Source organism: Mustelus asterias, chromosome 28, assembly GCF_964213995.1.
Source record: "Mustelus asterias chromosome 28, sMusAst1.hap1.1, whole genome shotgun sequence".
Taxonomy (NCBI): domain Eukaryota; kingdom Metazoa; phylum Chordata; class Chondrichthyes; order Carcharhiniformes; family Triakidae; genus Mustelus; species Mustelus asterias.
This window is the reverse complement of record NC_135828.1, coordinates 15,388,348-15,403,805: the sequence shown is the minus strand read 5'-3', so window position 1 is coordinate 15,403,805 and position 15,458 is coordinate 15,388,348. Positions and strand designations below refer to the sequence as shown.

At 44.2% G+C, this 15,458-nt stretch overlaps 1 protein-coding gene across 5 annotated transcripts in view; it reads left to right on the top strand.

Annotated features, from left to right (window-relative positions):
- LOC144480259 (very long chain fatty acid elongase 5-like) overlaps nucleotides 1–5,110 on the top strand; it is a 41,327-nt gene extending 36,217 nt beyond the window's left edge. For 4 of the 5 annotated variants that reach the window (XM_078199569.1, XM_078199570.1, XM_078199568.1 and 1 more), the window contains one exon: nucleotides 2,133–5,109. In XM_078199569.1, the coding sequence (XP_078055695.1) occupies nucleotides 2,133–2,687 (555 nt within the window). In that variant the 3' untranslated portion in view covers nucleotides 2,688–5,109. Of the gene's footprint in view, nucleotides 1–2,132 lie in introns of all 5 variants that reach the window. The other variant, XM_078199572.1, reaches the window with a different exon arrangement.
- The last annotated feature ends 10,348 nt before the right edge of the window (nucleotides 5,111–15,458 follow it).

Below are 15,458 nucleotides of genomic sequence, written 5' to 3'. Positions count from 1 at the left end.
AGAGAGGTTGCAGACTCAGCGTGAGGAACTAGGGGAGTGCAGTACACCTACGTCGGGAGGGGGGAAAATAATGTCAAATCTTACAAAAATGGTACAATCCATCTCAGGATTTACTAGAGTTATGATATATAATTTTCATAAATTCATTCAACAATAACTTGTCTAGTTTTTCTTTATTCCCCCTTTTAATGCACTCTTCCAATGCACAGTCATTCCCCAAGAGTGGATTAACTGAGCCACAATTTCTCCCCTCTCGCTCTTTCTGGCAGGAAATGTGAGAGTTCTGCTTCTTCCCCCCCCACCAGATTGCTGAGCTGAGACTGGAATTTACCATGTGTGGAATTACTGTGTGAATGTACCTCCTTAAACTCTGACCTTTTGTGTACAAGTGCACTTCACTATTGGGTTGCTGCCATTGTGTTTTAAGTTATCACAGTGGAAGAACTGTTTGAAATATTTCATTTCTGAATTTATCTAAAACATTAATTAAACGCACATAGGATACATGGCTGGTAGTGGCAGCTTAACAAAGGGGGGTGGGGGGGGGGGGTTGCCAAGCGTAAATAATGTAGGCAACATGCGATGTGTTATATTTCTCTTCATCCCCATTCATGGAGTTATGCAGCACAGAAGCTGGAGATTCAGCCCATCGTGCTTGGGTCAGCTCGTTAAAGGAGATATCCATTAGTTCCCATTGCTTGACCCACAGCCGTACAATATCTTTCCTTTTTAAGTAATGTCTCTTTTGAAAGTTACTATTGATTCTGCTTCTATAACCCTTTCAGGCAGTGCATAACAGATCATAACTCGTACAAAAAAAAATCCTGTTTATCAATTATCTTAAATGTGCATCCTCTGGCTGCCAACTCTCCCGGGCATTCAGCCTCTGATCTCCGGGTAAGCGTTCTCCAAGGCGACCTTCACGACACACGACAGCGCAAAGTTGCTGAGCAGAGACTGATAGGCAGGTTCCGCACACATGAGGATGGCCTCAACCGGGATCTTGGGTTCATGTCACACTATCTGTAACCCCCACGACTTGCCTGGACTTGCAAAATCTCACTAGCTGTCCTGTCTGGAGACAATACACATCTCTTTAACCTGTGCTTAATGCTCCCTCCACTCACATTGTCTGTACCTTTAAGACTTGATAAGCTGTAAAGACTCACATTCCAATCATTATTCATGTAAATTGAGTTTGTGTCTTTGTGTCCTGTTTGTAATCAGAACTCCCACCCACCTGACGAAGGGACAGCCTGTTCCGAAAGCTAGTGGCTTTTGCTACCAAATAAACCTGTTGGACTTTAACCTGGTGTTAGACTTCTTACTGTGCTAACTCTCCTGCCAGTGGGAATAGTTTCTCTCTCTATCTACCACCACCAACTCCCCGTGCCCCCACCCCCCCAACCGTAATTTTGAAAACTTCTGCTAAACCTCCCTTAACTTTCTGTGCTGTGTTGTAAGGCAGACAATCCCAGCTTCCCCAGTTTCATTGATTATTTTTAATAAAACTATGAACTCCCCCACCTAGCACCACCCCCCCCCCCCCCCCCCCCGCCCCAACCATCCCAATTGTGTGTTTAATTTTCTCACCATGTCGGGTAATGATGCAGAAGTTTAAAGTGAAGTTGATGGGCTGAGACTAATCAAAACATAATCATTTGTTTGAAGCTCAACTATTTCTTGTGATTGAATAGCTTATGGAGTTGGTGTTGCAGTCAAGATGTGTATTAGCCGTGAGCTACAGGATGTAATTCAGTCACAGTGTAATCCACACACCTGTAAACACTGAGATTCCCGTTACTGCCCTGGGTAACACCCAGTCGCGTCAATTTAAAGACTACAGCCACACTGCAACAGAAAATGAGTGAGTTGTGCTGCAAAGGACAGCTACAATCAACGTTAGGAAAATCGTACAACATAAAAGCCTCTGGTTAAATAATTTATAGGTTTAAATCCAAAAGTCATCCAGTTTCACTTCAACCTAAAATGTATTTTCATAATTATGTTGCTAGAAGCCAAATTAATTCAATTTTCTTAGGCACTGTCATTTGTTAAGTTGAACAGAATGTGATTTGAATAGTTGCTGCTTACAAGTCCATGTAAATGTCTGTGTTTGTTAAATTCTGCAGATCCTATTAGTCTATAACATGGCCTGTAGCATCATGAGCCTGTACACCACTCTGCTCTTTCTGCGTGGCCTTAGCATCGCAACTTCCATTTTTCAAAAGGAGTTCTTTTCAGAACTGTACTATGCCTACTTCATGTATTGGGTGATAAAAAACGTGGAACTCCTCGACACAGTCTTTATGATATTGAGACACCGAAAGCGTCAGATCTCCTTCCTACATGTCTATCACCACTGTAGCATGCTGATCCTGAGTGACCTCACCTATCATTACTACCCGTGGCCAGCCATTGCTCCTTTCCTTGCATTGAATTCATTCATTCATGTCCTCCTGTATTTCTACTATGGGCAGAGTGCGTTGAATCCGATCCAGCGACCTACGTGGAAGAAAAGAATGACCCAGTTACAAATCCTTCAGTTTCTTTTGGACTTGATTCTTGCAATTTGGGGATATCTCTATCATGGATTTTGTATTTATAGTATCATGTATGGTTTGACAATGCTGGGACTGTTCTTAAACTTTTATCGCAAAGCTTTTAGTTCCAAAAAAGCTATCTGAATGTAAGTGAGAAATTTGACTGGATCATTATTTTCCTTTCCTGTAATTGAAAAAGCTGGATATATAGTCCAGCGCACTGTTAATATCTAACTTGTTTTTAAACTGTGATTGTTAATTTAGGAACACAAAGCAGCTATGATTTGATATGATTTCAACAAATAAAATGTTTGTGGATGTATAAAATTTAATTATACATATTTTTGTTGTGAGCCTTGACTCACTAATTAGGGTCGTTTGCTTTGTCCTTGTTTGTTGCTATGATTTGACTTTTATATTTTAGAAAGCTTACCATGCGAGGATAGTCTGCCTGCACTTTATCGCTGTGCTGTTAAAACCAAAACTGGCATGAGTTATTCACTATCAGATGAGTTCAGGCCTGGGTATGGTCGTCTGTGAGAGCATAACAGAGTATGGATGTTTCCCAAGAGTAGGGTGGGAAATCCTGAAGTGTGAGTCAGTCGAGGCTGATTTATACCTTTCAGCAACTGGTTCCAGAATAACATTAACAGGAGTTTAAAACTCTCCAGAGAAACAGGGTAAAAGTTGCCACTTATGCTGTTCCCCTGGGAGAGCTGATGGCCTTCTGTTGCATATAGGGCAGGAAACAGGAGGTAACCTACAGAATTTCCAGGTAATATGTAATTCTAATATAAAAAATAAACATTGCCTGTCATCAGATTCATTCCATGATTCAGATTGCAAATTAGTGCAACCAATCACTTGTTTTGAGGCTATTAATACCTTAAATACTCCTGTCAAATACTTCATGGTGATAATGTCGATGAACAACATGTGGACCATAAGTAGGTCTGAATCATCTCGCTGCACATTGCAGTTGGACGTTGAGCTCTAAGTAAACTTCGGAACAGGTTATTTCATTGAAAATTGTACATCTCTACATTTTAGAAACTGCTACATAATTCCATATCCTCCAATTCTGTATGGTAGACTTGGATTTAACTCCTTTTTGGAACTTGAAACTTACAAGTAACTGACTATCTCGACTGTTCATTGACAAAGTGATTGGACACCAATGTTGACATTGTTCCCTCGCTTGTTTGAATGCAGTAGGCTGGCTTTTTACCCTTACAGCAGCTGGAGGCTGCTCTCAAGGTTCAAAGAAGCAGCGACCTGGGAACGGTGAGACAGCAGTCGGAAAGAAGAAATCTGAGCGGTTAGGTTTCAGATTGAAGCGTAAACCTTCAAGGGTAGCAATCTCAAGATTATTTCTCGCTCTGACTGCTGGATTGGACAGAAACAGGTTAGATGTGTCAATACAGACTCGAGGGCGGGAATTTTACCACCCCGCCCGCCACGGGAATTGAAGCGGGCGAGGGTGGACAATGGGAAGGTCCGTTGACCGTGGGCAGGACCTTCCTATTACACCCGTTGCACTCCTGACTTGTGCCTTGTAGATGGTGGACAGTCTTTGGTGCCATTACCCATGCAGTAGGAGTAATCAGGGGAGTGGGATGATTTAAACAAGTGGATGAGGTGGGAAATAAGTAGACCAGAAGGAAAGAAAATTATTGCGGAGAGATTAATCCTATCCTGAACATCATTCCTATTTGATATTATTTAGTAAGGTGCAGATAAACGAATGGAAGAGGATGTCACAACAATTGAACTCAAGGTTGTTATGACAACTGGGAATTGGAGTATAATACAATGTCAGTAGTGAACTGTTAATGACAGTTTTGAGTACTACATACAAGCATTTAGAGTGTCCATACCCAACTCATGGGAAAGGACAGGTCATAATTAAAGGAAGTAAACCCCATTGGTACAAGATAAGTTTTCTAACAAGTTAATTAGATGGAAGAATGTTGTGCAAAAGTAACAGGGAATGTTAGGGGTTAACTGTTGACCACCAGACCTAGCTCAGCTTGGTTTATAAAGAGGTCAGGACCATACAGGTTTGTGCAAACAGAGTGATTGTTCGAATGGATTCCACCAAACTAATCACTGGGAATGCACAAACAGCACAACTCAGTGTGACACATGACTGCTTTCCATAACAGGTACCTTTCAACTCAACTCACATTTTCAGACAGCCCACCAAGATCTAGATCTCCTGAAGCATCATAAAATGTAACTCTCAGATCCACTGGATCATAGGATTCTTTACTGTCTGGTTTGTCAGAAACATTTCCAGCTTCCTGATCATGACCTCGACACTTTATGCTATTGCAAACCTTTAGTCCAGTCTGTTAACCCCTGTGGAACTGCTCTTCATTCTCTCTCATGGAGAAAGATTTGGAAGGTAGGTACAGTCAGTTGCTGTTTCAAGTTGAACAGGTGAGTGGGATGTTGTTGTTGGGGTGGGTACATGTGGGGTGGTGAATGGTCTGCCTGTTGCCAACCTAACCCAGCGTACAGGCTACAGGCCAAGGGATCACTTTCCTGCATCATACTGAGGAATGGAGGAAACTTCCAAAGGTGTTTGTCTACAAGTCTCAGCAGAGCTGGGGGAAGAACCCTGTTCCTCTAGCACACTTGAGGTGCTCATATCCAATGAGTTCTTAGTGCTTAGACCTGCAAGGCTCCAGCTGGAGTCTGGCTTCACGGTACGTACTGGTTGTGGGATGGAGAGGCCTTTTGTAGATGTGTTAATATCCTGAGTAATGTCAGCAGAGATTGTTCCCAACACATCACTGACATTCCCTTTGGGCTGCGGCTTATCATTTACAGGTCATCCAAAAGGAGAGAAGGTGAAGAAAGTAGTTGACCTCTCCAAATCTCATATCCATTCATCCCCATTCTCTCCTTCCTGGAGCTCAGAGTCTGTAGGCGGTCAACTGAACTTCCATCAAACTGAAAAGCATTTTAACAAGGGCTTCTACTCTACTGGTTCAACGATATTGTCCCTGGAGATTGGCACACTCTGTACGTTGGACTATAGCCAAAGGTAAAGTCAAGTGAGATGGCATCACAGAGGCAGAAACTCCACACACCCAGCCATAGGTGATGAAACACTTTAGCATGGCCTCAAATACCTTCTGGAGTTGTCTGGCTATGACCAGAAAATTTCTACTCATGGCTGGGTCCGGGATGTCCCAACCTCTCGTCACCCTCAGTAGAACTTGGCGAAGGCTTTGCCCACCATCAAGATCATTGTTCTGGGTGTTCCTCCGTTCCTCCCTACCTTGTTATCTATCCCGCACTGAGCTGCCACCTGTGAAGTTTCTTTCGATGCACCTCTATAACTATGGCACTCTCAGAGGGATTGACCTCTTCCAAGGTCCGTCCTTCTGCAGGAGCTTTTTGTTGGGGAAGAAAGAGAGCAGGGAGAAGAGTTATAATGTCTGAGTGAAGTTGCTCGGGATCAGGGAACAATCTGGAGAATGCACGTTGAAGTAGTTTAGTTGCATGTGCACTGAGTTAAATGAAGGGAGCAAATAACCTGCTTAGCTATAACACCAGCTTCTCTGATTTTGTGCTTCGGCCTGGGCCAATGACCCCCAGTGCTTCCCGCCCTGCCTGTGTGAGACCTATTACATTGGGGTCTTCTGTACTCATGTTGCCCTCTCCCTGCCATTGTTTGTGGTCTTCTGCAAAAGAGTGTGTGTGTTGAGAAAGTGAATGTTGATGTGGGAGGTTCATGCTTATGGATGTGCCGAGTGTAGAATAAGCAAGATGGAACAATGATGTGGAGATGTAAAAGGAAGTGTGTTTGTGATTTGAAGTGAATAAGGAGGGGTGGTTGTGAAGGTATTAGAAATTGAGAAGATAATGGAGGTGTGTGTTTGGAATGAACAGGGAAGGTGTCTTTGCTTAGAACCATAGAACCATAGAAAATTACAGCTCAGAAACAGGCCTTTTGGCCCTTCTTGTCTGTGCCGAACCATTTTTTGCCTAGTCCCACTGACCTGCACTTGGACCATATCCCTCCACACCCCTCTCATCCATGAACCCGTCCAAGTTTTTCTTGAATGTTAAAAGTGACCCCGCATTTACCACTTTATCCGGCAGCTCATTCCACACTCCCACCACTCTCTGCGTGAAGAAGCCCCCCCTAATATTCCCTTTAAACTTTTCTCCTTTCACCCTTAACCCATGCCCTCTGGTTTTTTTCTCCCCTTGCCTCAGCGGAAAAAGCCTGCTTGCATTCACTCTATCTATACCCATCAAAATCTTATACACCTCTATCAAATCTCCCCTCAATCTTCTACGCTCCAGGGAATAACGTCCCAACCTAATTCAATCTCTCTCTGTAACTCAGCTTCTCAAGTCCCGGCAACATCCTTGTGAACCTTCTCTGCACTCTTTCAACCTTATTTACATCCTTCCTGTAACTAGGTGACCAAAACTGTACACAATACTCCAAATTCGGCCTCACCAATGCCTTATATAACCTTACCATAACACTCCAACTTTTATACTCGATACTCTGATTTATAAGGGCCAATGTGCCAAAGGCACTCTTTACGACTCTATCCACCTGTGACGTCACTTTTATGGAATTCTGTATCTGTATTCCCAGATCCCTCTGTTCAGCTGCACTCTTCAGAGTCCTACCATTTACCCTGTACGTTCTACTTTGGTTTGTCCTTCCAATGTGCAATATCTCACACTTGTCTGCGTTAAATTCCATTTGCCATTTTTCCGCCCATTTTTCTAGTTGGTCCAAATCCCTCTGCAAGCTTTGAAAACCTTCCTCACTGTCCACTACACCTCCAATCTTTGTATCATCAGCAAACTTGCTGATCCAATTTACCACATTATCATCCAGATCATTGATATAGATGACAAACAACAATGGACCCAACACCGATCCCTGCGGCACACCACTTGTTCTTAGATTTGTATTTTGAAGGAGGTGATAGTTGTCACCGCCTCTCCATGGGTGTTGGTGTAAGGGCTGAGAGGGGTATTGAGAGGCAGAGAATTGAAGAGCTGTAAATAACATTGCTGCTCTTGTCAGGTTATTAAACATCTTTATACTTTGAACGCAGGTCCTGACATTGACTTTCTCAGCCACCATCTGGGAAACAATACTTCCTTCTTTCACTCGTTCATGGAATGTGAGCATCACCGGCAAGGCCAGCATTTATTGATATCCCTAAATTAAGGTGATGGTGAGATGCTTTCTTGAACCGCTGCAGTCCATGCGATGTTGGTATATCCACAGTGCTTTGAGGAAAGGAGTTCCAAGACTCTGACTCAGTGACAGTGAAGGAATGTGAAATATTTTCAAGTCAGGATAGTATGTGACTTGGTGGGGCTCTTGGAATGGTGTTCCCAAATGTCTGCTGTCTTCAGTGACAGAAGTCGCAGTTTTGGAAGGTGCTGTCGAAGGAGCCTTGGTGAGTTGCTGCAGTGCATCTTGTAGATGGTACACACTGCTGCCACTGCATCTGTGGTGGAGGGAATGAATGTCTAAGCTGGTTGATGGGGTGACAATCAAGCAGGCTTCTTTTGTCCTGGACAATGTTGAGCTTCTTGAGTGTTGTTGGAGCCACACTTATCTATGCAAGTACTCTATCACACTCCTGACTTGTGTCTTGTAGATGGTGGACAGGCTTTGGGAAGTCTGGAGGTGAGTTACTCACCACAGAATTCCCAGCATCTGATTTGCTCCTGTAGCCACAGCATTTGTATGGCTGGTCCAGTTCAGTTTCTGTTTAATGGCGACCCCCATTGGTGGGATTTCAATCCTCACTCACACCGTTAGGAATACATCTGGAAAAAGGGACAGCCCTTAGACTCATGTCACAGCCGACATGTCTCCCAGAGTTGTTGACTGCAAAATACAAGCAGGGTTGCAACCTCACTTTAAAAGATGCATCCCAGCTTCAAGTAGGGTTACGGAAGATGCCGAAAATTGTACAGGTGACGTGAACAGATGATCCAGACCTGCAAGCAGTCGGAAAGACAGCCAGTTCATCATGTGCTAATGAGGCTAAAGAATTGAAATGGCCTGGGTTTTATGTCCAAAGATTCATGATAGCTTGTTACGCTCCCCGGTACCCACACTTACAATACCCACCAGAGTTAAAATCAACCCTGTAATTTCTATAGATTAAAGGGCTGGATGGACCAAATATTTCCTTGATCTGTACTTTGTAGTGATGAATTTAATTGTTGCATGCCAGCTTGATTGCTGAAAGAATCAGGATGTTGGACTGGCATTAATGTAATTTCTGCAATGTTTGTAACAGGAGAAATATCTTTGACTTGTAACAGATTTTAAAAAAACTTTCATTTTTGATTTGCACAGACAAGCCAAGCAGCTAGATTGCTGGGAGCTGTTTCACTGAGTTTATTTCCAACGATGGAGCTAATGACCATTTTATCTGTGGTGTGAAGGGATTGAAATATCTTCTAGTTAAATGCATGCAGCATACACTGAAAATTTCAGTAGTTAGATTTTATAATTCAGAAGTGGCGAGTTCTGTAAAAAAGAGTTGTATTTTTTATATATCTATGGAGAAGTTCCATCCCAGAGTTCTATCTCAATTTTCTGCTGGCGTTGGTTACAATTTGCTCATTGCCTGTGTACTTTGCTTCTTAATGCATTTATCGTAACAATGCAATACTTTCTTTTATGGCTTCAAGCGCTGGGAAGATGACAGATAGTGTATTTATTTTGTATATATATGGAATTTCCCTGGAGACACCAAATCACCTCTGTTTAAAATTTACATGTTTGAAAATGCTTGATCGAAATGGACACAAGCCAGCACAAAGCATTGCAACACAAAACATGTACAAATTATATATTTTTAATATACTGAATTTCAGCTGCACTTGTATTGATATACCCGACGAATGAAGCCAGCCTGTTGTCTAAGTATATTATGCATTTATAAAGTGATGCCAAAATGGGAATGTGCAGCCAATGGCTAATGTACTGCTCTTGTTATTTGTATTATTAATTGGCCTTCCAAGATTTAGATAAATGCGTAGCCAGCGCAATTTCTATTCACTTCCATTATGTACATTTATTAATCCGAACAAAGGTGTTTGCATCATGCTGATCAGCAAAGCAAATTTCCTTAATGATTAACATTCGAGGTTTCAGTGTCGAACATACTGAACAATCTCAGATTATTGCATGAATTTTTCAATAAATGTGTTAAAATCTTGTCCTTTTCATGTTAACTTTTATTCCTGTAAATTGTGTTTAATATTTACTAGAGGACATTTTTTTGCCCTTCATTTACATGATCTTATTGAACATGAACTGAGCTACAAGTTTTCCAACGTGATCTTTTTTGGTTGCATTGTTGGTAGTTACATGCCAAGTATATTGCTGTTAAACAAAGTACTTATTAAGCAAATGACCATGTTCAGAAGAATTATTCAGTTTGGGACAATTCAGGCCTTTTCATATACGCTGGTGGATCCACCATGGTGTTGCTTGTGCTCAGTTGGAGATTAGATTTATTTATTTATATGTTTCTTCATTTATAGGATGTGAGTATTGCTGGCAAGGTCAGAATTATTGCTTACCCCTAATTGTCCTTGAACTCCGCAGTCCTTGTGGTGTAGATAGACCCACCTGGAAAGAGAGATTCAGGTATTGATTTAGCAACATGAAGGAATGGAGGTACACTTCCATGCCAGAGTGCTGTGTGGTTTTGAGAGGAACGTGTAAGTGGTTGTGTTCCCAAGCACTTGCTACCCTTGCCTTTATAAGTTATGGATTTGGAAAGCACTGTCAAAGGATTGTTGACAAGTCACTGCAGTGAATCTTCTATATGCTACCACTGTTTGTCACAGCTAGTGGAGGGAGTGAATGTTTAGGGCAGTGGATGTGGCGTCGATCAAGCAGGTTGCTTTGTCCCAGATAAAGTCAAGCTTTTTTGGGTGTTGTTGGAGCTGCAATCATACCAAGTGGAGAATATTCCACTACACTCCCAATTGTGCCTTGGTGGACAGGCTCTGGGGAGTCAGGAGGTGAGTTACTCGCTGCACCATTCCCAGCCTCTGTCCCGTTCTTCTAGCCACGGGGTGGGGTTTTCCAGCCCTACCCACCAGCAGAATCTTCCAGTCCCACTGAAGGCAACCCCTGACCCCACTCCTGCCTTGCCAGTCAGTTCCCCACTGGTGGGATGGGTGAGCCACACAAACGCTATAGACATCGGTGTGACTGGAAAATTCCATGAGCTGCCTCCACCACCAGAAAAAACACTGTGGGGGGGGGGGGGGGGGGGGTTGGTCGGGAAAATCCCACCCTGTGTATTTAGAAAGCTGATCCAGTTAAAGTTCTGATCAATGGTATCTTCCAGATGTTGATGCTGGGGGATGCAGCAATGGTAATGTTATTGAACATCAAGGAGAGATGGTTAGATACTCCCTTGTTCGAGATGATTGTTGCTAGGCACTTACATGGCAAGAATGTTACTTGCCATTTACCAGCCCAAGCCTGAATATTGTCCAGTTCTTGCTGTATTTGCACATGGACTGCTTCAGGATCTGAGGAGCAGTGAATGGTACTTTTGGAAATCATCAGAAAACATTCCCACATCTGACCTTATGAAGAAAGGAAGGTCATTGATGAAGCAGCTGAAGATTTTCAAGCCCAGGTCACTACCCTGAGGAACTCCTGCAGGAACGTCCTGGAATTGAGATGACAAATGTAACAATTTCTATTTGCGCATGGTTAGATTCCAACCAGTGGAGAATTTAAGCGATATGTTGAATTATAGGATAAGTAACACTAACTTGTGATTGGTAAAATGCCATGGAAAATCTATTTTTGGGAAAAGGTTCTGAAGGGGAGTTCAGCTGGAATGTTGAAGCTGTGGTCCTGGAAGGACATCAGGAGATGGAGTCATGCTGAAATGTGTAGTCAGGCTGTACTTTGAAATAGACTGAAAACTCTTTCAGCTGTTGGGAAACATTTGGATTCAGCCAAAAGTGCAGTGTTTTTTCAGTGCAGCTTCAGACCTGAATCTCCGCACTCTGTGCACTGCAGAGGTCACAATCGTGAATATCATTAAAAACCCGGGGGGGGGGGGGGGCGTGGCCTATTCGCGCCGGAGTCTGACCGTTCTGGAACTCTGCACATGCACAGTGGTCCCGATCTGTCAGTCTCCCTGTTTGCTGGCCAGCTCGATCACTGGCCAGCCTCGGACCCCCGCTGTTCTACCCCTCCAGCCCCCTCCATGGCCCGGTAGCAGCCCTCACAACAAATCCCAGGCCAGCCCTGACCCCCCGCACCCCAGAGCGCCCTGATGTCCAGCCCACTCCCAGCAATGGCGATCCCCCCACCCTCACACCCTGACGATCCCCTCACCCCCCCCCAACCCCGCTGACCCCCCCTCCCCCATGGTCAGACCCCCCCTTCCTGTCCCGGGAGGCAGACTCTCCCCCCCACCCCCCAGCCCGTCCCAATTGCTGGCCTCCCTTCCGCCCAGACCTATCCCAATGCAGAGTGGCAGCAGGATCCCCCCACCGATCGCCCTCGACTCTGTCTGCTGGGCAGTGCCAAGGTGCCCCCGGGAATGGGCATTTTGCCCCTTGGGCAGTGCCAGGGGGGCACAGGTTGCCACTGCCATGGTGCCCATGCCAGGGGGCACCACCCTCTGCCGCCTGACCCCCTGGGGGGCCTCGATTGTCTCCCCCCTTCATTCTGGTGGGGTCTCCCGCTAGTTCCCTGAACGTGGAGAGCTAGTCTAAACCCCGCCGGAATGAAGTACTCCTGGCGGGATGAGAGATGCTATCGTGCACAGCAAGTTCCGTGCCGGGCCCGATAATCACATTTAAACTACATTTAAAATATTTTAAAAACAGATTTAAATTACTTACCTCTCTTCCTGCCGATTTTCAGCACGGTCTCGACTGCGCCTGTTCTCCGGCTCTGGGAGATGCGCATGTGTTGGGAACGCATGCGCGAATCTCGTGAAATGGCCGACATGCGATTCTCCTGACCGGACCCACCAGAAAATGTGCAGGTCGCAATGGGAGAATCGCCCTCATATAGTCCAAACATAGTTAGCGATGGGCTGAGTGGAAGGCTGTGTTTATGTGGTTATTGCTGTGCACATACAAGCTTCCCGTGATCAATTGCAGATTATTTTGTTGCCAGCCTGCTGTAATAATATTGCCAATGCCCTTCTGTGAAGGTTCTGCAGTAATCTATGTTGTTAGTTTATCATGGCAACTTGCAAGAGACTTGGCAGAACTGATCTAAATAAAATGAATCAAATAAAACCATGTTTGTTTCACTTTGTCCCAGTTTTTTTATTGACTATCATGGTACTTGGATCCTCCAAATCACTGGCAGCTCACAAAAATCTATTTACATGATAACTTTTGACCAAAGGTGTCAAACACGGACCTGTGAGTAAAATGCTGAAACCAGAAAAGACTTGCTTTAACAGGAATCCTGGTATGTATAATTTTATAAGTACTGATAATATAAGAAGCAGGAATTTTGAATCTGTAATCTAATCTCAGTGTTTAAGTGTCCAAAGATGTGCGGGTTAGGTGAATTGGCCATTGCTAAGCTGCCCCAAGGTGGCCTTCACGACACACAACGCAGAGTCGCTGAGCAGAGACTGATAGCCAAGTTCCGCACACATGAGGACAGCCTCAACCGGGATCTTGGGTTCATGTCACACTATCTGTAACCCCCCATGACTTGCCTGGGCTTGCAAAATCTCACTAACTGTCTTGTCTGGAGACAATACACATCTCTTTAACCTGTGCTTAACCCTCTCTCCACTCACATTGTCTGTACCTTTAAGACTTAATTACCTGTAAAGACTCACATTCCAACCATTCTTTTGTAAATTGAGTTTGTGTCTTTATATGCCCTGTTTGTGAACAGAACTCCCACTCACCTGACGAAGGAGCAGCGCTCCGAAAGCTAGTGGCTTTTGCTACCAAATAAACCTGTTGGACTTTAACCTGGTGTTGTGAGACTTCTTACTGTAGATGTTACCATACAAGTCGAACATTGTAGACTCCAAAAGAATCCTTCCAAACACAGTTGGAGCTCTGATGAAAGGTCATCCGGACTCAAAACGTTGGCTCTAGTGTCGCTCCACAGACGCTGTCAGACCTGCTGAGATTTTCCAGCATTTTCTGTTTTAGTTTCAGATTCCAGCATCCGCAGTATTTTACCTTTCCCTCCAAAAACAGGAGTTGACTTAAATGCCGAGTACAATAGTGAACCAATTGCCAGTACGGGTGTGGGTGATTGTCATTTTGAAATGTCACGGACATATCTCGCACAGTGTCTTAAACCACTGCATAACTTTGCAAACCAACCCTTATCACCTGCTTAATCCTTGCTCCCAATTATAAGTTACCGGTGAGTAAAGCATGGAGTTGAGGGGTGAAAAATGGAGGATGACCACTAATGCGAGTGTAGCATGTTGTTACTGAAAAGACTTGTATACCAAGGATATGATTCTTGGGGCCGGAAAAATGAGATTGTCTTATACACTGGATCAATTTATGCACTGTGATTTACGGTAACTCTGCCAGATTTTCTTTTCATCTTGTGACTTTATTGCTGAATTTGGTGACTGGAATGAAGTAGACTTTGGACTCATGATGATGGTAAGCTTTCCCAATTAGCCTCGGTGCCCCCAGGTTAAGGAGATGAAAACTGAGCGAGGTTCACAGTCTCGGTTACTAACCAAAAATCCCACTTGAAGTATGAGTCTATGCAGAGCTGAAAGAGAGGGTTGAACTTGGCTATGATATGATATCATGGACCAATGATCTGACTACACTTACTGCCGAGGTTCACTTATGAAGATTGACCATTTGGGTCAGGCACTGTTGCCCTAAAACCATACCCTTGGGAAGGAGCTGGTGCCTCTGAAGAGGGATAGTGAATCAGTAAGAACTTGCTGGAGAAGTAAGTTTTTATATTGCAAATATGATAATTAGGTGGATTTAATGGGCGGGATTTTCTGACCGCGCTCGCCCCGAAACTGGAAAATCCCACCCGAGGTCAACGGAGCTTTCCATGGTCCGCTTGCCCGCTCCGATTCCCGTGGCGGGTGGGATGGTAAAATTCGCCTCAGTGTGTCTCCTTGTTCTGACCCCACTGTGTTGCATTGCAAAGTGGGCGGCATGGCGGCACAGTGGTTAGCACTGCTAGCTTTCAGTGCCAGGGACCCGGGGTTAATTCCGGCCTCGGGCCACTGTCTCTGTGGAGTTTGCACATTCTCCCCGTGTCTGCGCGGGTTTCCTCGCGGTGCCCTGGTTTCCTCCCACAGTCTAAAGATGTGCATGTTAAGTTGATTGGCCATGCTAAATTGACCCTAGTGTCAGGGGAATTAGCAGGGTAAATATGTGGGGTTACGGGAATAGGGCCTGGGTGGGATGGTGGTCGGTGCAGACTCGATGGGCTGAATGGCCTCCTTCTGCACTGTAGGGATTGTATTGTATGTATAGTAGAAAAAAAGCTAGCATCCACAGTCCTCCAAATACCAAGTTTGTGGCTTTAGTTACACTTTCCATTGGGAACAACAAAGAAGGATTAGCTGCTTCTGCAGAATGAGCAGGAGGGGCCGGCTGCATTATTGGGTTTCTCTGCTTGCAGGCTGACATCTCCCCATTATCAAAGACCTGGCATTTCTTCTGTCCCACTGAGTTATAACGCGGTGCTTTGGACCAGGAGCTTAAATTAAAGGTAGCAAGATAAATAGTCAAGGGAGGAGAATAAATGGAAAATTAGGTTCTTGAACGTGTTTAAATTATTTTGTGAATCTGGCAGGTCAACATAGATTCATTTCTCAGAACATAATTAATTTATATCCAATTGATTATTTGTACAAATTACTTTCTCCAAAGAGGAACTTG